This window comes from Apiospora kogelbergensis, assembly GCF_038363985.1.
Source record: "Apiospora kogelbergensis strain CBS 113332 chromosome Unknown utg000001l_segment0_segment0, whole genome shotgun sequence".
NCBI lineage: Eukaryota > Fungi > Ascomycota > Sordariomycetes > Amphisphaeriales > Apiosporaceae > Apiospora > Apiospora kogelbergensis.
Window position 1 is genome coordinate 4,770,933 of NW_027117418.1, and position 21,888 is coordinate 4,792,820.

Consider the following 21,888-nt stretch of genomic DNA (forward strand, 5'->3'; position numbering starts at 1 on the left):
CGCGACACAACGTCTGCTTCCGTCTTTAGAAACATCGCGCCGCCATGGATCAACAAGCTGCACAAGGAGCCCATGCGGCTCGTGGCCGGTCTCCATCTGCCGGTCACCAACAACCTCATATAAGAAATAGTCATTCTCCTTCGCCTCATCCCTACCCGTCACCCGATGCCACTATCGGTCTCGGACTTGGCCTCGACAACCCCACCGCGACAAGCATCCAGCAGCAGCCGCAGTACGCACCCACCGACTTCAACAGTTACAACACCGCCGCCGGAGGCAATCAGTTCCTAGATCCGACTCAGGGCTTGGCTGACACAGCGTCCTACGACTCGACCTTCCCTACCCAGACCCAAGCAGGCTTCAACCAGAACCTGCTCACTCCCGACTTCAACGGGGGTGGAGACTTCTCCCTCTTCCCACCGACCACCCAGGGAGACCAGTTCAACAGTCCCCTCTTTGGTGGTAGTGCGCCGTCTGGAACACCAGATATCAACAACATGACCTCGCCTCAGATACATCACTCGCCTACGCCTCCTCATCACCTCAAGCCCGACCCCCACCAACCCGGTTCCGCACACCAGTCGCCGGCCTTCAACCAGCATCAGTTCTCTTCGCCTTCTCCCAACCAACACTCGAGGAACGCCTCCCTTGGCCCTGAAGCTGCCCTCTTGGGGAACCAGGTCGACTGGTCTGCTGCGCAATTCCAAGGGCACCGTCGCTCCCCGTCCGAATACTCGGACGTCTCTTCGGCTCAACACTCGCCCAACTTGATTGCTCAGGACACTTTCGACAACTCGCATTCCGAACACGGGCATTCTCCAATGCAGCGGCCACAGGACGGGTTCTACGACGGCGTGAGCGCCGGGCTGGGTAGCTTCAGCATCTCGGACCCCCACCACATGGCCCAGCAGGGCCGGAGTCCATCGCACAGCCCAGCCATGTCCCCGCGCATCCCGCCGCAGCAGATGCCAGACATGGGCCAGCACAACCAGCACTACGCCCTGGGCGGCGGCCAGGGATACGTGAGCGCGCCGGTGATTAGCTACCCGGAGGCTTTCCCTTCTCTTCCTGCCGATGTTGGCATGACTGGCCAGATGCAGCCTCCTGCTATCAACATTGACTTCGCGCCCAATGCCAGGCAGGGTGGCGAGATGCCCAAGCAAACAATGGACCAGACTTCACTTACGCCCCCGACAGAGGTATGCTGTACTCCCTCTCCCATCGTTAGAGCTTTAGATGACTGACAAAAGTACAGGCCGTGCCCGAGGCCGCCAACGAGCGGTTACCGACCCTTACAACAGTGGTGGCCCTGGTATATCTCGAACGAGCACACCCGGGAGCCTATCCAACCACCTGGGGGCCGATTTGGTTACGCGCAGTCGTTCAGGCTCCGACTCCTCGCGGTCTATTTCCCCATCGCCGTCGTTATCGCCAGGCGACCGGTCAGGCAGCGCTAGTGCCGCATCTAGGAGGCGACAGTCGATGTCAGCGGTCCCCAACAATGTGATCGCTTTGCGACTCGCAGACCCTGAATACCAGGCCGCGCAAGAGAGCGGCAACTCTAAGCGCGTCCAGAAGCACCCGGCCACCTTCCAATGCACCCTCTGCCCTAAGCGGTTTACGCGCGCGTACAATCTGCGATCGCATCTACGTACCCACACGGACGAGAGGCCGTTTGTATGCACGGTGTGTGGCAAGGCCTTCGCAAGACAGCACGATCGGAAGCGTCACGAAGGCCTCCATTCCGGGGAGAAGAAATTTGTCTGCAAAGGTGACCTTAAGGCTGGCGGACAATGGGGCTGCGGCAGACGCTTCGCTCGTGCCGATGCATTGGGCCGGCATTTCCGGTCAGAAGCTGGCCGGATATGCATCAAGCCTCTGCTAGATGAGGAGATGCTCGAGCGCCAACGAGTGTGGCAGGAGCAACGGATGCATAGTATGGCGCAGAACATGGCTGCCCAACAAGCCATGATGGACCCCAACGCCTATCCGCCCATGGAACCCAGCGGCTTTGCTTTGCCGGCTTCGTTGCTGGCACAGTATCCCGCCCTGGCGCAGATGAATTGGCAAACCCAGGATGTACCTGGAGTCGAAGACGAGCTTAGTGGCCGGTCTAGCTTCGATGCCTCGGACTACGACGAAGGAGATGATAACGGCTATGTAAGTGGTCCGGGGTCAGGGTTCGGGGAGGGCGGCATGCAGCAAAACTTCGGAGAAATAGGCTACGTGAGCGACTTTGGCGGTCGGTAGGGAGGGAGGGGTCGGTTGGCAGCGATGCCTGTATCCGTCACTCTCTAGCCCCCATTCTGGGAATTGATGTTTTGATTTATGCTTGGAATTTCTAACGATTTCGGGGGGTGGTGGGAGCAAACAAGATCCGGGCGCTTGAGTTCTTGCTTCCCAAAGAGCGTGGATTTATGACATGGAAGACAGCGATTTATGGAAAGGATGAATTACTATTCACGGCTGATTATACTCAACACGGCGGTGTCGTGGTTGGCGGGTGGAGGAGGCGGCTTCATTTTCTGTTTCTTTTTCTCTTGAATCTGTTCAGATCTCGATATGACTAGACGGCATTACTTTAGATACCAATACGGAGTTGCACTGTTTTGTGTTTTCGACTATAATACAAAAGTAGCGGGGTTTCCTGGTAACAATGCAGCATGCGGGGTCTTGATCATCATCATGCCACGCCCAGTTGTCGTGTACTTACTGAATCAGGAAGGTTGTCTTATCACCAGGCATCATGCGCATTGCATAGAGACATACAATGCAGAACAATATAACACAGCCCACCCTCGACTTCTCTTCCCCTCAGGTTTGATATTTGCCAAGTACTCCCGAAAGCCGAACCAAAAGCTCCTCCGTTAGGTATTTGGTTTGCTCTACCCGATAGCGCATTAATAACAAACGCTAGCGGCAGCGGCAGCAGTCTTTGTCGTCACAGAACAATCAGGTATAGCGTGATGACGACCACTATCAAGGCCGTCGTGGTCGTCGAGAAGGGCCAGGCCGCTGTCCGGGACGTTGCGATGCCCCATCTGCGCGACGACTACGTCCTCGTCAAGGTCAAGGCCGTCGGCCTCAACCCGACCGACTGGAAGCACATCGACCTCGGCCTCGCGCCGCCCGGCGCCCGCGTCGGCTGCGATTACGCAGGCGTCGTCGAGGAGGTCGGCCCGGACGTGACCAAGGACTTCAAGAAGGGTGACCGGATCGCGGGCGTGGTGCATGGTTGGTGAGTTTTTCTGCTTCTCATCTTAGTCGTTTCGGATAAAGAAGGGAGAGGTCCGGGGGCAATATTAACAGAGACACGACTCGGCGATGTGTAGTGACGCTTCGCAGCTCGAAAACGGCGCCTTCGCCGAGTACATCGTAGCCAAAGGCGATCTCCAGATCAAGATCCCGGACAATCTCAGCGACGAGGAGGCTGCCACGCTTGGAATATCTATTTGTACTGTTGTATGTGTTGCGTCTCTCTTTCTGGCCCCCTCCCTCTCTGACCCGTCATGGCTTATACCTGAACCCCGCCCCCTCGCAGGGCCAAGGGCTCTACCGCTCTCTCCAGCTACCGCTGCCGCCGGCCTCCTTTTTCGTCAAGCAGCGCATACTCATCTACGGCGGGAGCACCGCGACGGGGATTCTGGGGATCCAGTTCGCGCGGCTATCGGGCCTGGCCGTGCTCGCGACAAGCTCGCCGCACAACTTCGACTTGCTGCGCTCGCTGGGTGCGCGCTGGGTCTTCGACTACAACACCCCGACCCCGGAAGCGTGCGCGGCCGAGATCCGGCGCGCCACCTCCGGGTCGCTCCCGCTGGCCTGGGACTGCACAGGCCTAGGCGCCGAGATCTGCGCCGCCTCGCTGTCGACGGACGCGGAGCGCGACAGTCCCGTCTACGGCACGATCCTGCCCGTCGAGCGCGAGGTGCTGGACCGCGTCAACGCAGCCGTCAAGGGGCCGCGCGAGACGTTGATGTACACGGTTTTTGGCGAGCCGTTCGTCAAGGGCGGGAAGGAAACCCCCGCCGACCCCGAGGAGTACGCGTTCGCCAAGGACTTCTGGGAGCTGGCTCGAGGTTTCCTGGAGAGCGGCGACGTCAAGACTGTCACGCCCGATGTCAACCGCGGCGGGAGGGGCGGGCTGGAGGGCGTGCTCGTGGGGTTGGACGAGCTGAGGGCCGCTAAGGTCAGTGGCACCAAGCTGGTCTATACGCTCTAAGTGAGAGATGGGAAAGGGGGCTAGTGTAGAGCAGTAGAGCAGAGAGGCTGATACGGAGGCGTTTGATGCCGTATACGGACGTGTACAGGAATCCTTTCCCCATGCACTTGTCATTTCTTGTCTAAAGTCCACTCACAGTATGAGAACAATACAGATAAAACGGGAGGGAACAAAATCGCCATATCCTGTTCAACCTTACGGAAGATACTCCGCTGCGGGGAAAAGAGTAATTTACACCTTGCCTTGACAGAGAGGATATGAGTGCTCGTGCCGTCTGGTGGACAAGGGGCAATAATTCCCGTGCTGATTTCGAGTGTGACTTTGGTTAATCCAGGGGTATTCGAACGTTGCCCACCGACCTACATACCTACGACAACAAAATAGCCTGTCAGGCATTGCAAGAGATGGTTGCTATCACGCTCGAAGTCAAGACACGTGGGCGCTGAAACTTTCAGATTCGCAGACGTCTAAGCTGACGTGCATCTGCCCTGGCCACCCCCTGGTAGGGGTCTAGATCGGGACGCACAGCTGTCAAAGGGCATCGTCCCGCTAAAGCTTAGAGCCCGTTGGGGACCCGTCGCCACTGGCCTGGCCACAGACCCGGGGGCGCGCTGCCCGCTGGACGGGTAAAACCCCCGCTGGTTCCCATTCTGGGTCTGGGTCGTCATACAAGCTTTGGGGGATCAAAGTATATGTAGAAAGAGCGAGCAGATGGCAGATGCTGTAGCTTAGCTGTCAGCGATGCTACCTCAGACTACCCGCTTGCTCATCTAGGCACATACGTTAGATGAGACGACCATTGTGTCTTCCGTCTACCCTCGCGCATGTCTTACAGCCAGCCAGCCACCTGGTTGGGGTACTGCGGAGGGAGCTGTGCGCTCGTCACCCATGGCTGAAGCTTGTCCGGTTGGACCGTTTCGGCAACAAACCGAGCACGAGCACCGGAAGGGAAGAAGAAAAGGGAAGACAAGAAGAAAAAAGTGCCTCCCCGGTTGCTTGCTACACTTGTCCCACGTTCATTCCGCGACGACGGAGATTATGCCGAGATTATGTAGGGCGGTTTGCGTACATATAGTTCCCGACGCTTCGTCTCACCGGTTCATCTCAGATTGGCCACTGGAAATGCTCCGAATTGGTGTGCAGCCTCGTCATCCAGGCCCATGCATTCCTTATATCCACTTACACACGCAAACTGATACCGGCGACGTATAGTAGGCAGTAGTGTGTGTGTTGGGTATGAATGGACGGCGCCATGTTAAACGTCATGCCAATGGCATCAATACTTACTTGCATCATATCATGCGAGGCGAATAAGGGCCTTTTACGAGGCTATTTGCCCACTCCAAGTTGCGGTCTGCGAGAAGTGCGCACAGCAATGCCCATATCAGATGGAATAGCCTCGTATCGGGGGCCGCTTCTATCGTATTCTGGGAAAAGTCGACGCCGAGTAGGTTGCCGCTTGAATCCGACCAACTGAAAGACCTGCCATGAACCCTAAAATGCCACCGATGGTGTTGTGAAGAGGACCCCAACTTGTTCGAGGCTGAGCTGACAAGAGCACGAGAAAAGAGCCAACTACTATGGCATGGGGATGGCCTCGACGCGTCAGAGAAGGCTGGGCTGCTGGTTCGAAATAAAATGGGGGGGAACCCTCTTCACGGATGCATTGGCGTCCACTTTTCGCGTCGACGACGGTTTGGGCTGAACTTCAGACTTGGTCGAAGGTCGCTCCGAGCCTCGCGCTGCAAAGTTTGGAAGCGGTGTAGATGGACCGATGCCTATTTCGGGCTAATGGGTGGGAAGGCGCATCAGAGATCTGCCCCTGCCGGGCGCTGCCACACAGGAGACAGGAGAATGCCGTCCACCATGAGGAGTGCCAATACAGAGGCAGAGGCGCACTACCTACCGAGGCCGCTGAGGGCTGCGACATGTCAATGGACCAAGTAGACGCTCCTGGTGCATCGATTATCTCCACCGTTGGACGGGGCATCGAACAACGTGGACAGGCATCGCCCATAAATTGGGAGCCAGATATGTACAAGCTTGCAGGCCGCATCGCTGCCCAGCTGCCATGTATTGCCACCACCGTACTCGGTGCAGTGCAGCGCAGTGCAGCGCAGTACAGCGCATGGCAGCCGGATCGCATGCCAATTGACTTGTCGATTGTGTGCCATAGCTGTCGATGATTTGGTGCAGCAGCCGCCCCCTGCGCGTAAACGACGAGGATACGCGCAAGGCAGGTTTGGAGGGAGACGGGATTCATGCCACTCCCATGCGCGCACGACTTACAAGACCACCCACCCAAAAGACTAGGCCTATCGGTTCCCATGCCAGCATTCCATTGTTTGTGTATTCCTGGATTTTCCCGTACATGTGTTGTTTCCTCCTCCCATTCGCGGAATCCGCTTCGCCTACCTCCCTTTACCCTTCGGACATATGTGCCAATATATAGGATAAGGGCAAACAGAGCAGGGACGGGACGGCTTTTGGCTGTTGATAAGGGTTACATTCACAAGAGTTCGAAATGAAACCATTAAATAAAACAAAAAAAGGCGAGCAAAAGCGAACCTCGTTGGCCAAAGGAGGGGTCCAATGTCTCATAGGAATTTCCGAGGTGGTTGGGCTGGACTGGCTATGATGTCGGTCGATTTTATTAGCAGAGGTACTACTAACCGTACCATTTACGCGCTAGACTTGCCTTCCTTTCGAAGACAGCAGTCAAAAAGATTTCCATCGTGAGCTGGGGGGCGATGATGGAGAGGAGAAGGATGACCAAGAGCCCCTCGGCTCGTTCGTTCTGGACAGACAGACATGAATATATCCATCAGGCGCAAGTGCAGTTGCATGTTGCATGGAGAGCGTGCACTTCTGGTGGTGTCTTAGAGGGGGGCCGGTACTTCGGTGAGGTGATCTTTGGATATGGAGGGGGTCCCCATCGATGTTTGTGGGTGGGCGTAGTGGATTGGAGTGTCACCCAAGGACGCGGCCAATCAAGCGGCAGATCAACCCTCCGCCACCCCAATTTGCTATCTACGCACACCCTAGACACCCTCTCCCGGGCCTGTGTGTTTCGTTCCCTGACCTTCTGACCATTCACACGGCCACGGTCATTGTGCATGACCCTGCAGGCCAGAGCAAGTCCCATACTCCTACATAAGACCAATAGAGTACCCTTTCTCCCCATGCTTCTATGGTGTTTTTGCCCCGGTGCATATAGGAGAAGACGACGCGACTGACTGAGGAATGAGAGGTGGTTCGACTTTGCTTCAGTCGACATCGCCGATTCTTTTTTTAAATGATTGCCTCTGCGCCCGACCTGCGCGTAGTATTGGCCTAGCTTCCGGCTCACATCCGGCTGGCCATTTGCCTGCCCTCATCGGATCACAGGCACGACCCAGTAAGAGACTGGGAGAAGGGAGAGAAGATAGTACGGAGCAAGAAAAGCAAAGGGGTTTGTGAGACAGGTGGTTTTGTATACGAACCCAGGCAGGTCCCTTTGCGCATCTCGAGAATTAACTTGTTAGGACGAAGTCGACTTTGGTCGGAGAGGAAAGGGAATCGATATCATACGTGCTTTTGTGTCGCTCTGCCACTGTACCGATATCGACTCTCCCACGATCAATTCCACGGACTCGACTTCGGTGTCTGTGTAAGACTTGCCGCGGCCAATGATTCATTTACCCCACCACCATCAGTCGAGCTTCATCCGTCAGAATGGCTACTGCCGACGTTGCAACGGCCTGCGCAAGTTGGGCAAGAAGCACATCTGGCTCGCCAACGACCCTGCCTTGGACGACCTCGAGTTTGTGGGATGATCTCGATGTCCAAGTGCGATTAAACCTCATTTCGAGAGCGTGGCAGCTCTCACAGAAGAACTCGGTATGTCAACCCTCCCGCGCGTCCCTCGAGTCATAGCACCGCCTCTCAAGCTGTGCTTTGGCAAGTTCTCACACAGCCGGCACCAAAGCTATTCTTCGCTCCAAGCCTGGGCAGATGAGATGAGACGGACATTGTGCTCGATTGGAAAGCATTGGCTGAAGTCTATTATATAAACCTCGGGACTAATGTAGCGCCTTCGGAGCAGAATAACCCCTCACCACCACTACGTCAGCCTTCAATCTCCAAACCGTTGATCGTTCCGAACGCCACGCCTAAGCGATCTCGGCTGTCAGCGCAACGCGACTCTCCGGGGCCCGTGAACGGCACTTTGCACGACCCATCGCAGACGGATCAAGGCGCTTGCCAACGACCTCCGAAGCCAGATGAAGATGCACCTCCACCTTCTGACGCGGAGACAAGGCGGCGTCGCAAGTCGGGGGACTCCACATTTCGGGATCCCTCCTCGCATGTAGAAGTCGACTTTTCGTCCGAAGAAGGCTTTTCTCAATCCGCCAAGAAGAAGAAGGGCAAAGCCGCTGCGCCAGCTGCCTTCAACTGGGCCACAGAGATCAACAAAGATGGTGACGGCACTAATGGCGACGACGGCAACGGGGAGGATCCGAATGGAGGAGGCGACACGGGGGCCGGCGGCGGCGATGCCGGTGGGGGAGGAAGCGGGGGCGGTGATGACGACAAAGACAAGGACAAGAAAGACGACCCGCCAGCAGACGATCCGTGGGGTGCATTCGAGGCGGCCGGTACGAAAAAGAAGAAGGGGAAGAAGGGTGCCGCCGAGCCAGAGCCTGCACCGGAACCTTTTGAGGAGGTCAAGTTGGACGACCCAAAAGAAGGCAAGAAGACCGGCGTGTTTGCCTCATGGGGTTCCAGTTGGATCACTGGTGGTTCTGGTGGTGATTCAGGCGATGCTGGGGGAGCAGGCTGGTTCTCGTCGGGGGGTAAAGATGCTGAGCCCCCTCCAAAAGTCGAAGACAAAAAGGAGGAGGACGACCCTTGGAGCATCAATCGATCTAAACCTAAGAAATCGACAAAGGTGCCGTCATTCGGATTTGGCGCTGAACCCGAAGAACCCGAGAAATTACCCGAGCCAGTGCCGAATCCCGCGGATGAGTTTTGGGGGTCCCCGCCGTTAGTAAGAAGAAGGGCAAGAAGGGCAAGGCTGTGGTCGAAGAAGTCAAGGCGCCTGAGCCACCTCCGCCTCCGCCGGCGCCAGAACCGCCTGCCGAGCCTGAACCAGGTGATGACGACATTTGGGGATGGGGCATGAGCAAAAAAGACAAGAAGAAGAAGGGCGTCGTGGAGGAACCGCCCCCGCCTCCGGAGCCAGTGAAAGAGGAGAAGCCAGTAATGGAGGACATTTGGGGTGCTCCTGTGTCGAAGAAGGATAAGAAAAAGAAGAAGGGGGCTGTTGAGGAGATCGCGCCAGAGCCTGTACCGGAACCAGAACCAGAACCGGAACTAAAGCACGCGGCTGATGACATGTACCCCTCTTTCCTCGGCACTGGCAAGAAAGACAAGAAAAAAAAGAAAGGTGTCGCCGAGGAGCCCCTCAAAGAGCCGGAGCCTGAGCCGGAGCCGGAACCTGAGCCGGAGCCGGAGCCGGAACCCGAGAAGCAGGAGGATGACATCTGGTCGTTTGGTCTCTCGAAGAGCAAGAAGAAGAAGAAGGGCGCAGTGGTAGAGGAGAAAAAGCCTGAGCCCGAACCGGAACCGGAACCTCCCAAGGAGGATGACATTTGGGCGTCCCTGACTTCGTCGAAGAAGAAAAAGAAGAAGGGCGCCATCGAGGAGCCGCCGAAGGAACCTGAACCCGAGCCAGAACCCGAACCCGAACCTGTGAAAGAGGAGAAGAAGCAAGACGATGACTGGATGAACTGGGGTGCCACTTCCAAAAAGGACAAGGACAAGAAGAAGAAGAAGGGCGCCGTGATGGAAGAGCCACCTAAGGAACCGGAACCGGAACCGGAACCTGAGCCAGAGCCAGAGCCAGAGCCAGAGCCTCCCGCCCAGAACGACGATGACATATGGGGTCTGAGCGTAGGCAAGAAGGATAAGAAGAAGAAGAAGGGTGACCCAGACCCCCACCAAAGGCGGAGAAGAAGTCCGAGGACGACTTCTGGGGTTCTCTCGGGGCCAGCAGTAAGAAGGATAAGGATAAGGATAAGTATAAGGACAAAGACAAGGACAAGGACAAGAAGAAGAAGAAAAAGGGGGTCGAGGAATCACCCCCGCCGGAACCTGAACCCGAGCCAGAACCCGAGCCAGAACCCGAACCCGAGCCAGAGCCAGTCAAGGAAGAAAGCAGCATTTGGAGTTTTTGGGGTGCTACCAAGAAGGTGGTGGCTCCAAAGAAGACAACCAAACCTAGCAGTGCCCTGGTTGAGGTAGAGAAAGCGCCCGAGCCCGAGCCCGCTCCACCACCTCCTCCTGCAGTCCCGGAGGCCGATGAAGACGGCGGCGAGGAAGGTGATGGATTCTGGGACAGCTTCGCCGGCACAAAGAAGGACAAGAAGAAGAAGAAGAACGCTGATGGCAGCCTCAAGCCTGACTCGATTGAAGAGCCCAAGACCGAAGATATCTGGGGGCCTCACCACTTTGAAAAAGAGCAAATCCAACAAAAATGCACCGGTTGAGGTCGACGGGTCTCAACTCGGCGCAGTCAAACCGGACTCGGTAGAGGAGGACAAGGCTGATGAGGATGACTGGGCATGGGGCGCCTCGAAAAAGAAGAAGAAGTCCAAGAAAGACGAGCTTGCTGAGCCTCCGCCTCCTGCTCCAACTCCCCCGTCTCTAGACCTGGACGAGCCGGCAAACGAGCTTGAGATTAATGTCTGGGACGACGCTCCGTCTTCAAAAAAAAACCTCCAAATCCAAGGAGAAAGAGGACAAGAAATCCAAGGAAAAGGAGCCCAAGCTCAGCAAAAAGGAACTCGAGAAGCTCGAGAAGGAGAAGAAGAAAGCGGAGAAGGAACGCGCAAAGCAGGAAGCCAGGGAAGCCGAAGAACGCGCAGCTCAAGAAGCTCAGGAGGCCGAAGAGCGCGCCGCTGAAGAGGCCCGGGAAGCTGAAGAAGCGGCTGCCCGCGAGGCTGAGGAACTAGCTGCCCGCGAGGCCGAAGAACAAGCCGCCCGGGAAGCTGAAGAGGCGGCCAAGGCGGAAGCGGAAGCTGCTGAGATTGAGCAGGAGGAAAGGGAGTTGGCTACCCTAACAGCGAAGCAGACAAAGCGCAAGCTTCCCAGAAAGGACCAGGATAGGTTTGATTTCTTGACTAAGAACGCGAATCGCCGCGCCGAAAAGCAAACCGCCAAAGAGGCCGAGGAGCAAGCTGAGCGTGAACGCATTGAAGCCGAGGAGCAGGCTGCTCTGGAGGCCGATGAAGAGGCCGAACGCGAACGTATTGAAGCCGAGGAAGAGGCCGAGCGCGAACGCATTGAAGCCGAGGAGGAGGCTGAACGCGAGCGTATTGAAGCTGAAGAAGCTGCTGCCAAGAAGAAGTCCAAGAAGAGCTCATCCAAGTCCGAAGAGAAGAAATCCAAGTCCAGCAAAGACAAGTCCTCCAAGGAGAAAGAAAAGGAGGAGAAGAAGTCATCCAAAGATAAGGAGAAGGGCAAAGACAAGGGCAAAGACAAGGGTAAAGATAGGGACTCGGATGACCTCGACTTGGACCTCGACGGCATCGAACTGGATCCTGCAGAGGTCGAAGAACTCTTGTCTCCAACACCCCCAACCATCCCAACGGCGAAGGAAAAGCCCGACCCATTCTCGTTCTGGGGTGTGGGAGCAAGCATCAAGAAAGGTACGTCCCCTCAGATCACCACACCACAGATTTCCATGACTAACCCATCTCCAGCATTGATTGATGAGCCCACCGAAGCTACGGACGACGTCGTCGAGGAACAGCCTGCGGTGCCAATCTCGAAGAGGAAGTCCAAGATTGCTGACAAGCTCAAAGCGTTTGAACCCGAACCTGAACCTGAGGAATACCCAGAAGCAGAGGACGATGACGATTTCATGGATGCTCTGCCTCCACCTCCGCCTCCTCCGCCGCCACCGCCCGCACCAGTGCCATCAAAGGAGGCGAAGAAGAAATCCAAATCATCCAAAAGAGAGAAGGAGTTCTTGGAAGACGAGCCCACTCCGCCTAGGAAGAGCAAAAAGGATGTCCCCGGAACCTTCCCTGGGGATGACTCGGACAATGAGATTGTTGAGATTGTAGATATGGCACCCAAGAAGTCCAAGTCCAGCAAGAAGAGCAAAAGAGCCAAGGAGGACGAATACGTACCGCCGCCACCAGAGGTACCCATGGCTCCGCCAGCAGTGCCTGATGCTCCTATGTCTCCACCCGATGAAAGGTCCCCGAGGAAGGAGAGGGTCAAGATCAACGCTCACGGCGGTTCATCGTGGGGTGCGTGGTCAGGTGGCGCGAAGGAAGAAAAGAAACCTTCCAAGTCGAGGGCGGAAGAAAAGAGGTCACGGTCTGACCGCAAAGACAGGGAAAGGGAAGAAAAGTCCCACGGGTCAGCCTCCGACAGGGCTGAACAACCTCCAAAAGCTACCGCAGCTTCCAAGGTTCGAGGTAGTTTGTTCCAAAGCACCCCGCCGTTATCGCGATCTATGACGACACGTGATAAGCGTCACGGCGGAAAGTCGAGCTCGCGTCGGCACTCATTCGACATGTCCGGTGGTCTCGGTTCGCCGCCACCAGAGGAGGAGGTTGCGCAGATGTCATCCAAAGCCGCCAAGGTCTTGGGTGTAGACAAGAATCGAAAGAGCAGGTACCGTCGGCACGAAGGTGACGATGACGTCGTCATGCCTGATCCTGTCGAAGCAACACCCGGTCCAGACAAGTATGGGCGGCGGAGATCGCGTATGAAGCCCGAGGATGATGCTGTCATGGTCGATGATGGTGGTCCTGCTGAACCTCCTCCGATGAAGCGCAGCGTTTCAAGCGCCAAGAAAGGCTTCTCCAGTCTCTTTGGCGGGCTCAAGTCAGCTGCCAAACCTGACCCTCGTCCTGAAGAGCGGCCAGAGCCTCGTCGGCGTCACACAACTCATGCGGCCCACGCTGAAGATGACCCTAGAACCAGCAAGAGGACGAAGCGATCTTCGCGGGATGGCGACAAGGCCGAAACAGACGCAGCCATGACGGACGCCGACCACGATGCTCGCCGGGCAGCACGACGTGCCAAACGAGCTGAAGAGAAGGCTGCCGAGGAAGCCCAGGCCCGTCGAACCAAAGATAGGTCGAAGCGCGACCAGCGTAAACGGCAAGACGACGAGGAGGCGCGTCGACAGGAGGAGCGCGAAGCGAGGCGCGCCGAGCGACGTGCCGCGAAGCAAGCAGAAGAGGAGCGCCGTGCTGCGGAGGAACACGAGGCGCGGGAAGCAGCCCGAGCGGAGCGCAAACGCCAGAAAAGGCCAGCCGGAGAGCGATCCGCGCGTGATGATCCCCGGCGATCACGTCATGCCGAAGCTCCAGACGAAGACGAGGAACGCAGAAGGAGACGCGAAGCAAGACGTGCTGCCCGCGCCGAGGCCCCGGCTGCCGAGGAAAAGGCCGAACGTCACCGATCATCTCCACAAAAGGAGTACACTTACTCGTCAAAGTCCAGGCATCACACCGATGACGAACGGCAGAAAAGCAAACGGCCAGCGTGGCCGCTCTCGGGAACCAGTTCTTGGGTGAAGGAACATTCCTCTGCCGGGCCTCCGCCTGATGATGGTCCCGCTGCTGATGCGCCGGCCCCTGTCGATGATGAAGAAGCCCGGCGTGCTGCGCGAAGAGCCCGGCGGCGTGCCAAGCTCGACGAGCCTAATGGCGGAGACATGGATGACGAACCAAGACGTCGTCGTGACCGCCGAGACGACCGCGATCGTGAACGACCTCGCGTTGCGTCAGATGGCAGCGGTGAGAAGGGACCGCCGCCGCCCCCGCCTGCCTTCATGGATGCCACCCCTCGCAGCAGTTGGTGGCGAAAGATTACTGGATAGAGACATGCTGTATGTATGTTATGTGAAATAGCGTGGGTTGTATGGACTGTCTGTCTTTTTCTTCTCTCTCTTTTGCGTTGGTGGACGGATATTACGGTGTAAAACCTCTTGACGGATCAGCGTATGATTAGTTTGATGGGCCTTTTCACTGGTGTAAGGAACAGAATGCGAGCGATGTTTGGTACGAAGATATGAATGTAACGCTGTTTTGACGGTCTCTGTCTTTGACGTATCCTTCTCGTGTGGGCGTTTGCAACATGCAAAAGACCGGCGGTGGAGGGAGAGGGGGATGTTTGTGTTGTTACGGGCCCCCGGAGGACCAGAGGATCAGCCCGTGTCCGTTGTTTGATTTATTAATGATATATATACCCTCTCCCACATAGACACATGAATACAACAGTGCCCATACTTACTGCTTTGAGTGGCCAAGTGTTTTGGGAGCCGTAGCCATGGCGTAGGGGGTGCATCCCAAGGGTTTCAACCATCACAGCCGAGAGGTACCATAAGTCTCAAAAAAGTACCTGGAGTTTTGTGGCCTGCCTGTGTGTGTTAATCGTGATAATTGGCCAACACTGTGATCGGAACTGCTTGACGTGTAGGGAACCGGTGGGCTGGGCGTTTGTCCTGGCACACCGCAGTGGCTTTCCAAAACGTCTGTCGCCTACAGAAAGCTGCAGACTAGATGGCGGAAGGAAGAAAATAAAGCACAATAGAACATTCCGATTCCAACAAGCAACAGAAGACCGGCACCCGTGGCGTAGTAGTTAACGTACTCGTCCCCCAAACGAGTGACCCGGGTGCAAATCCCGGCGGGTGCATCAGATCGAACGCTGGTGTGTGCATCTTTCTTTTTTCCTCCCTACCATTCTCTTTTCCTGTTTCCTCCCCTTCTACTTTATCTTTTCGCATAATCCTTCATATTTTATACTGCGGGTGAAGGATTCATATTAGGGGAAACATGGGAAACACTGGAAGAGGTATAGGGTGTGCTTCATGTGACATGATCGACGGCTATTTGAGCATGGCATATACTACTTGTTGATGTTTTACATCATGATCTGACTGTCTTTTCGGCGTCGGCACATTCACGGTACATGGATGTATCAACAGCAACGACCCTGCCTGGCATGTTTGTGGTGACGTAAAGCATATGCCTATCCTGCTCCGTCCTACCAAACGCACCAGCCGTATCACTTTTCAGCACTGTCGAGCTCGCTGATCCAAGCACTAATATAGCCTTCCCACCAGGGCTGATCGCGTAGAGGGTGTTGCCCTTGTTGCTGGCCGCCCAGATGGTCCCGTCCCTGCCAAACGTAAAATCGTCTAGGAATTTCTCGCCCGTGAAGGTTGCTACGGTTTCGACAACCGCCCCCTCTGCCGGTGAACCGTCCTCGGTGATCTTCAGCCGGTAAATGCTGACGGTGAAGCTGTTGCTGAAGTAGACGTACCCGTCGTGGACCTTGATACCGTTGATGCCAACTGGGACGAGGGCTTTGGGGTCCCCCTTCATCTGGGTGACATCGATGGCGACGTCGTAGTGGCCGGTGCGGGCGTCAACGCGGAAGACTTGGCCTAGGATCGACTCGGCGACCAGCACAAGACCGCGTCCACAACCGGGCAGGGCGGCGGCGCCGTTCAATAGACGACTTTCGGAGATTCTGGCGACGAGGCGGGTAGAGGGGACCGTGTGGCCGGTGCTGAAGTCGACCTCGAACACGGCGGAGGCGTTCGCCTTGCCCTCGAGGTTCGAGCCCATCACCAGGAACGTGTCCGGCTTGGTCTCGGCGATGCCGAGCAAGCCCTCGACCTCGTCGAAGTGGTGCACGAGCGACACAGACGGCTTCTCGGAATAGGGGTCCCGGATCAGATGCAGCTGGGCCGAGGGGGTGAGGAGCGTGACGAGCAGGTCACCGTTGCGGCGAACGGCGATATTCTCGACAGAGGTGTTCGGGTTCCCGAACTGGTAGACCTCTCTGGAGGGCAGGGGCAGGGGCAGGGGCAGGGAGAGGGTGTCTCCCTGGATTGCTGGAATTGTTGCTGCCATGGCCAGCCCGAGACTCAAGCCCAGGCAAATAAGACGCGTGCAAACAGTGTGCATTTCAGTGATCGTCTACGTGTTGGGTTATCTAGCTGTACTATCGCTCTGGAGTTGCCAATGCCCGTGTAGTGTTCGGCGTCTTGCTTGGCTTATATATTCTTCAACTACGTGCCATGGAGCCAGCACACCCCCAGATCAGATTCTGGCCAACGGAGCAGCTTCTCACGTCCGGTCTGACGCATCGCAAGTGGGGGTTTTCTTTCTTACCTCATCTCGATCCTTGCCCAAGCCTCCTGTTGCGTGGATGGCTTTACTGTCCAGCTACAGCAATGTTCTCACGTGTATCTGAGTGGATCTTTGGACCATCGGCCAGACTGATTGGGAATGGCTTGTGATGTGACTCAGCCCATTGCCGACCGTTGATGGGAATGTAGGTGCAGGCTTGGACAGAGGCCGGATGGCTGGCTGAGACGGAAACCACGGTCGTTCTGCTGTTTTGGGCTACGATAGAGAGATAGATTGCAGATGTATATTCGGTTGGCGCATTTGCCATGTCTAAACCGCGATTGTCACATGCAGAAAGGGATCTGCGTCATAGGAATGCATCTACCACTAGTAATACACTGCCAATACCACCCAACTAGCCTAGCCTCTTGCCTCTCGTGGCTGTTGCCGCAGGGGGGCCCCGATTCCCCGATTCTCCCCCAGAGCCGAGCATGTGGGCAAGACATGGGACAATGCCACTTGCCGACGACACCATGATTACCGGCCATTCGGTCCACCATGATCCTAACCAAACACCACCCACGCATCATCTCGCTCCTAGACTACGACCCCCTACATCCCCGAGTCAGGGCCAGCGTAGCACAGCATATATACTTGCAGGACAACATCAATGAGGCCGTAGCGACTTCGACATTTGCTCCAGAGCGCCATTCCCTTTTACTGCGCCTGCTCGCAATAGACAGCCACGAATAGCCGAGGCACAATGACGGCCGCACTCACGAACCTGAAGGTATGCGTGCACAACATCATCACCCTTTCCGTGTCCATAATGCTGCCACGCGACGGCGCCGCCGACGAAGACATTGGATTTTAACTAACTCCCGGGGTTTCTTACCCAATGCGACAACCGATAGACCTCCATCGAGCGCATCCTCCTCGACCCCGCGAACCGCGACCTCCTCGCCATCGTCAAGGGCGCCCGCAATGGCGCCGTCTACGGCGCCAAGGTGCGCTTTCCGCACGCCCTGGTCATGGTGTTCCTATTCCGCTCCGGCACGATCCGACAGAAGGTCGACCTGGTCCTCAAGGCGACGCGTACCCACGCGCGCAACCTCGCCAAGTTCGCCACCATCTACAAGACGACCTGCTACCTGCTGAAGAACTACGGCGCCACGCCCGGGAAGGAGGGTGAGTTGTCCGCCCCCCCCCTAACATAATGAAGAACCAGAACAACGAGAAGGGGAAGAATAAGAAGAACGAAAGGAAAAAAAGCTGAAGACTGATTTTGGGGGCACATCATATTCACAGGCAAATACGACACCCTGCTCGCCGGCCTCATCGGCGGCTATTTCGTCTTCGGTGGGCGGTCGCCCAAGACCGGCAAGATCTCGTCGGTGAACCAGCAGATCGTCATTTACGTCTTCGCCCGCGTCGTGCTGGCCCTGGCCCGCCTCGCCGTCAAGCCCGGCCACGGCCTGCCCGTCGTGTCGCAGGAGCGCGCCTCGGCCAACATTAGCCACTACGCCTGGCCCGTCTTCGCCGCCACCTCATGGGCCCTCGTCATGCACCTCTTCCGATGGCACCCCGAGGACCTGCAGCCCAGCATGCGCGGCAGCATGAACTACATCTACAAGGAGTCGGACCACTGGAATAGTCTGAGGAATTTCATATGGCACAACAAATAGATAAAACGTGCCGTTCCTGGCTTTGTATGAGTCGCTACGTATACTATACTTTTCGAGGAAAGTTTGGCGTTATGGGGCATTGTGACATTTTGTTCTTCAGAGTTGTCTGGTGTATAGGGGTCCATAAATGGGGCGGCAATTGTGATTGAGACAGTTATCCGATGGGTATTTTAGACTACGCATTTAAGAACACTTCTTATGTTAACGACTTCCCATATAGGGAGGTGTATCTATGTTTCGATATGAGCTCATTAGAGGTGCTTCCATCCGTTGGACCACATGATCTGCATCTCGTTAATCAGGCAGGCTTCACCAGGCTCGAACCGGGGTGGCTGGCCCTTAGGAGTTTCTGCTGCCCACTGCTCTAGTCTCTTGCGAACTACCCGCGTTTCGAGGTTCGTTTGGATCCCGATCCTCCAACTTACGATGCGGTTTGCCCAGCCCCCTACTACGGTCCAGAACGCGCTTGGAAAGTAGGACTTCTTGATTTTATTGTAGGCCTTTACGTTATAGCCCACACGGACATTTGGATTCAGCCATACGCCCTTTGCGGAGCTCAGGTAGTTGTCCGCATGGATGAGACAGCATTCCGATCCCTCCAGGTGTAGGTCTGCTAGACTATCGTCAATGCCGCGGAACTGCAACGGTGGATTCGCATAGTAAGGGGCCGAATCGAACACGACAATTCCGTTCCAGCAGGATACTACCTGTATAGGCTCGTTGCGCAACGCGGACTCTTTGGATGTCGGAGATTGGAACCAAGGCCAATACAGAGAACCAGTCTTCAGTCCCATGTCGTCTCGGAGAGCAAACGTATCGTAGTACAGGGGTGCGGCTTTGAAGTCCATGGAGCAAACGGCAGCATAGTCGCCATCCCGGGTCTCGAACAAGGTGACGATGTCTTGCGTCTGGTAGGTTATAAGCCAAACGCGTGCTTGCATGTAGGTACGAGATCAATACTTACGTCGAACACAACATCATTCAGCCAGAGAACCTTATCGAAACGCCTGCCTTGCTGCTCCAGCTGTTTGAGAGGTGCCATTGCTTGGTTGCGTACGCGCGAAAGGTAGGGGATGCGTCGCAGCTCGAACTGATCTTCCGGGGCGTTCCATATCCATCCTGGCTCTCGTGGTGCTGTCGGGTCGGGTCGCGCATCGATTTCGTCCAGCTGTTCCCAGACGGTCATGCCCAGGCTGATGTCGTTGGTGACTCCTCGGGCATCCAGGCCTTCCTTGAGCTCCATCAGTGCATCCTTGGTACCTTCCTGGGAGCCGGATTCGACAGCCGAGAAGTGGACATTGGGCGCCCCGAGATAGTCGACGAGTCCCAACACTGCTTCATTCCATGACTCCCTTTGGATCTTCTCGGTGTTGCGGTGCACGGATACTATGAAGACCGAGTTGTTGGCGGACTGGTGGACGGCGGCTCGGGGCTTCAGGGTCGATCGGTGGGTTTCGGGGCGGCTTCTGATGAGGTGGAGGGCGTCGACAATGAAGAAGAAGAACAGGACATAGAGAATCCGTCGCAGGTAGGTGCGCCGGAACCGGCGGTATGTTACAATCATGAAGAAGAACGTTTGGTATTAGGGAGTGACGATGAATAGAAACAGGAAATACACGTGGGGTGCAAACGGGAAAGCAGCAGTGCTATCGCATTCTTAGCTCAGGGACGAGAACGGGACAGACAAGCGGTACTTTCTCCTCTCCCAGCTACCACCCGAATTATGAAGAAAGTAAGGAAGGGTAAAGGAGACTCATCGAGACGCCATAGGGCAGAGAGACCCGGTGTAGCGTAGGAAACGATGTCGTAAGCCCAAGCCGCGCTTTTGTCTTGGTTCGGCCCAGGGGGTGAAGCGGAACTGGGGGCCTTCAGAAGACAGACGACACTTTTACTCGCAGCACAAGCTCCTGAGCCTTGCAACCGCGCACTACGTCCTTGGCTGCGACCGGGCCTGCTGAAGGTTCCGCAAAATTACTTCAGGGACGCCGCAGCCCGTTTGTCCTGTGGGGTAGCACCTCCTTCCTGCACGCAAGTACTAAAAGTGGCAAGTAGTCAGTTGAGCCTTCCATCGTTGGTGCAATTGTGCATGGTGTGCATGGTGCGATTCAAGACAGCAGCACTCAGCACGGCTAGTGCGTATGACAAAGTAGGTTGCACTTGCACTTGCACTTGCGCTTCCCCAGGTGCCAGGCACCAGGTCTGGGGTTTGGGAAATAGACGGATCTGGTTTACGTACATACATCTGTACCCACTTCCACAGGCAGCCCGAAAGCGAATGGGCTTACTTATATCGCATTATATCACATCATTGGCCATCATGTTGGGAAACTATTTCTGTGGGTATGCGCTTCTTCTATCACGTAGCCAAATTGAGATTTATTCGTGCTAATAGCGTATAACCGCGGGAGCTTCAGGTCGTACAATTGGTGGACCGCAATCGGACAGGTATTACCCCAAGGGACCTGGGTATGATGTAACCCGTGCCTGAGACAATCGACACACATGGCGAGCTCACAAACGAGAACACCTGCATACCTCTTCGTAGCCAGAGAGCCAGGACCGTCGCCACTGCCATTAGATTCTCTGTTATCCCAACACAGCAAACCATTCGTTTCCCAAGACAAGTTTGCTGAACCATGACGTCTCATCACTCTACCCTGCCGTCTGCGGCGACTGAGGGGTTCAAGGATGCCGCGTCGTATGACACTCATCGCCCATCCTACCCCCAGAGGCTGTAGAGGCCTTCCTAGAGGCTCTGAAGATCGCAGGGCAGCCAGACATGAACATTGTCGAAGTCGCATCTGGTACTGGCAAATTCACCGAGCTTCTGGCTGGACGGCCAGAACGCTACCTCGTCAAAGCTATCGAGCCGCATGGGGGATGAGGGGAAGGCTCGCGGAGAAGGACCTCTCAGCTGTAGAGGTTGTCGACGGGACCGCCGATAAGATGCCTGTGGCCAACGATTGGGGCGATGCTTGCATTGCAGCTCAGGCAAGTCGATTGGTTCCACGAGACTGACTTATCACTAACCCAACCCGTGAGGGTATAGGCCTTTCATTGGTACGTGGATGTCGCATGGCCCGACATGAGTAGTATCACAGGCTTACCGGTATCAACAGGTTTGCTACACCGGAAGCACTGCGAGAAATCCACAGAGTGCTCAGACCCGGTGCTGTGCTTGGGATGATTTGGAATATCGAGGATTGTAAGTCACTTTGGCCCCCCGATATTTACGGTCTCCTTTTTAATACGGGACGAATCTATCCCTAGACAATGCACCTCGGGAATGGGAATCAAGCACCAAGTGGGAGCAGAAGCTGAACGATTTGATATGGTCTTTGGATGATGGTTTGCCCAGATTCAGACATCAAAAATGGAAAGACGTCTTCGATCAACAACTGCCCGGCAACCCCTTACAAGCACTGGCAGATACCCTAACCAACAGACTACCCGGGTTTTCCCTCCCTATTGGTGAGAAGACCTCGAAATGGACTGTGTGGCTCACAGAAGATGCGCTATGGTCCCGCTTGAGTACCCTGAGCCAGATAGCAGTCCTCCAAGGCGAGGAGAAGGAGGCAGCAGTGAAGGCCTTCAAGAAAGCAATGCAGGGCGACGATGTAGAACGCAACGGCGATGGCGAGATAGCTCTTCACGGTGTGACGTACTTCGCGTGGACGGACAGGATATAGGAAGGCCAGGACCCCAGTTGTCTCAACGGTTCATAGAGTTTCCACAGTAACGTCGTTGGATCGCCCGCAAACTCGTCTGCAGCACGCTCCGTTAGATGATTGCTGCTACTTGGCGCACACAAACATGCGTACCCCCTCATCTCCCC

At 56.0% G+C, this 21,888-nt stretch overlaps 8 protein-coding genes across 8 annotated transcripts; 6 read left to right on the top strand and 2 right to left on the bottom strand.

Moving 5' to 3' along the window:
- Positions 1 to 44: 44 nt before the first annotated feature.
- PG998_001512 (C2H2 finger domain transcription factor crzA) lies at positions 45 to 2,250 on the top strand (the record flags this gene model as incomplete). The annotated part of the gene is made up of 2 exons (XM_066868330.1): positions 45 to 1,199; positions 1,237 to 2,250. 2 exons carry the CDS (start codon positions 45 to 47, stop codon positions 2,248 to 2,250), a joined length of 2,169 nt encoding a protein of 722 aa, XP_066736745.1.
- A 716-nt stretch (positions 2,251 to 2,966) lies between these two features.
- On the top strand, positions 2,967 to 4,219 carry PG998_001513 (uncharacterized protein; the record flags this gene model as incomplete). The annotated part of the gene is made up of 3 exons (XM_066868331.1): positions 2,967 to 3,238; positions 3,333 to 3,462; positions 3,542 to 4,219. The coding sequence occupies 3 exons, from the start codon at positions 2,967 to 2,969 to the stop codon at positions 4,217 to 4,219; spliced, it is 1,080 nt and encodes a 359-aa protein (XP_066736746.1).
- A 3,714-nt stretch (positions 4,220 to 7,933) lies between these two features.
- Positions 7,934 to 10,749, top strand: PG998_001514 (uncharacterized protein; the record flags this gene model as incomplete). Its single annotated transcript, XM_066868332.1, has 4 exons — positions 7,934 to 8,098; positions 8,304 to 9,154; positions 9,250 to 10,153; positions 10,207 to 10,749. 4 exons carry the CDS (start codon positions 7,934 to 7,936, stop codon positions 10,747 to 10,749), a joined length of 2,463 nt encoding a protein of 820 aa, XP_066736747.1.
- A 194-nt stretch (positions 10,750 to 10,943) lies between these two features.
- Positions 10,944 to 14,105, top strand: PG998_001515 (uncharacterized protein; the record flags this gene model as incomplete). The annotated part of the gene is made up of 1 exon (XM_066868333.1): positions 10,944 to 14,105. One exon carries the CDS (start codon positions 10,944 to 10,946, stop codon positions 14,103 to 14,105), a length of 3,162 nt encoding a protein of 1,053 aa, XP_066736748.1.
- A 1,051-nt stretch (positions 14,106 to 15,156) lies between these two features.
- On the bottom strand, positions 15,157 to 16,149 carry PG998_001516 (uncharacterized protein; the record flags this gene model as incomplete). Its single annotated transcript, XM_066868334.1, has 1 exon — positions 15,157 to 16,149. One exon carries the CDS (start codon positions 16,147 to 16,149, stop codon positions 15,157 to 15,159), a length of 993 nt encoding a protein of 330 aa, XP_066736749.1.
- A 982-nt stretch (positions 16,150 to 17,131) lies between these two features.
- On the top strand, positions 17,132 to 18,053 carry PG998_001517 (peroxisomal membrane protein 4; the record flags this gene model as incomplete). The annotated part of the gene is made up of 3 exons (XM_066868335.1): positions 17,132 to 17,158; positions 17,283 to 17,556; positions 17,677 to 18,053. 3 exons carry the CDS (start codon positions 17,132 to 17,134, stop codon positions 18,051 to 18,053), a joined length of 678 nt encoding a protein of 225 aa, XP_066736750.1.
- A 251-nt stretch (positions 18,054 to 18,304) lies between these two features.
- PG998_001518 (polysaccharide export protein) lies at positions 18,305 to 19,617 on the bottom strand (the record flags this gene model as incomplete). The annotated part of the gene is made up of 2 exons (XM_066868336.1): positions 18,305 to 18,961; positions 19,018 to 19,617. The coding sequence occupies 2 exons, from the start codon at positions 19,615 to 19,617 to the stop codon at positions 18,305 to 18,307; spliced, it is 1,257 nt and encodes a 418-aa protein (XP_066736751.1).
- Positions 19,618 to 20,689: 1,072 nt separating this feature from the next.
- PG998_001519 (MFS-type transporter) lies at positions 20,690 to 21,742 on the top strand (the record flags this gene model as incomplete). Its single annotated transcript, XM_066868337.1, has 3 exons — positions 20,690 to 20,751; positions 21,173 to 21,258; positions 21,324 to 21,742. The coding sequence occupies 3 exons, from the start codon at positions 20,690 to 20,692 to the stop codon at positions 21,740 to 21,742; spliced, it is 567 nt and encodes a 188-aa protein (XP_066736752.1).
- Between the last annotated feature and the right edge of the window lie 146 nt (positions 21,743 to 21,888).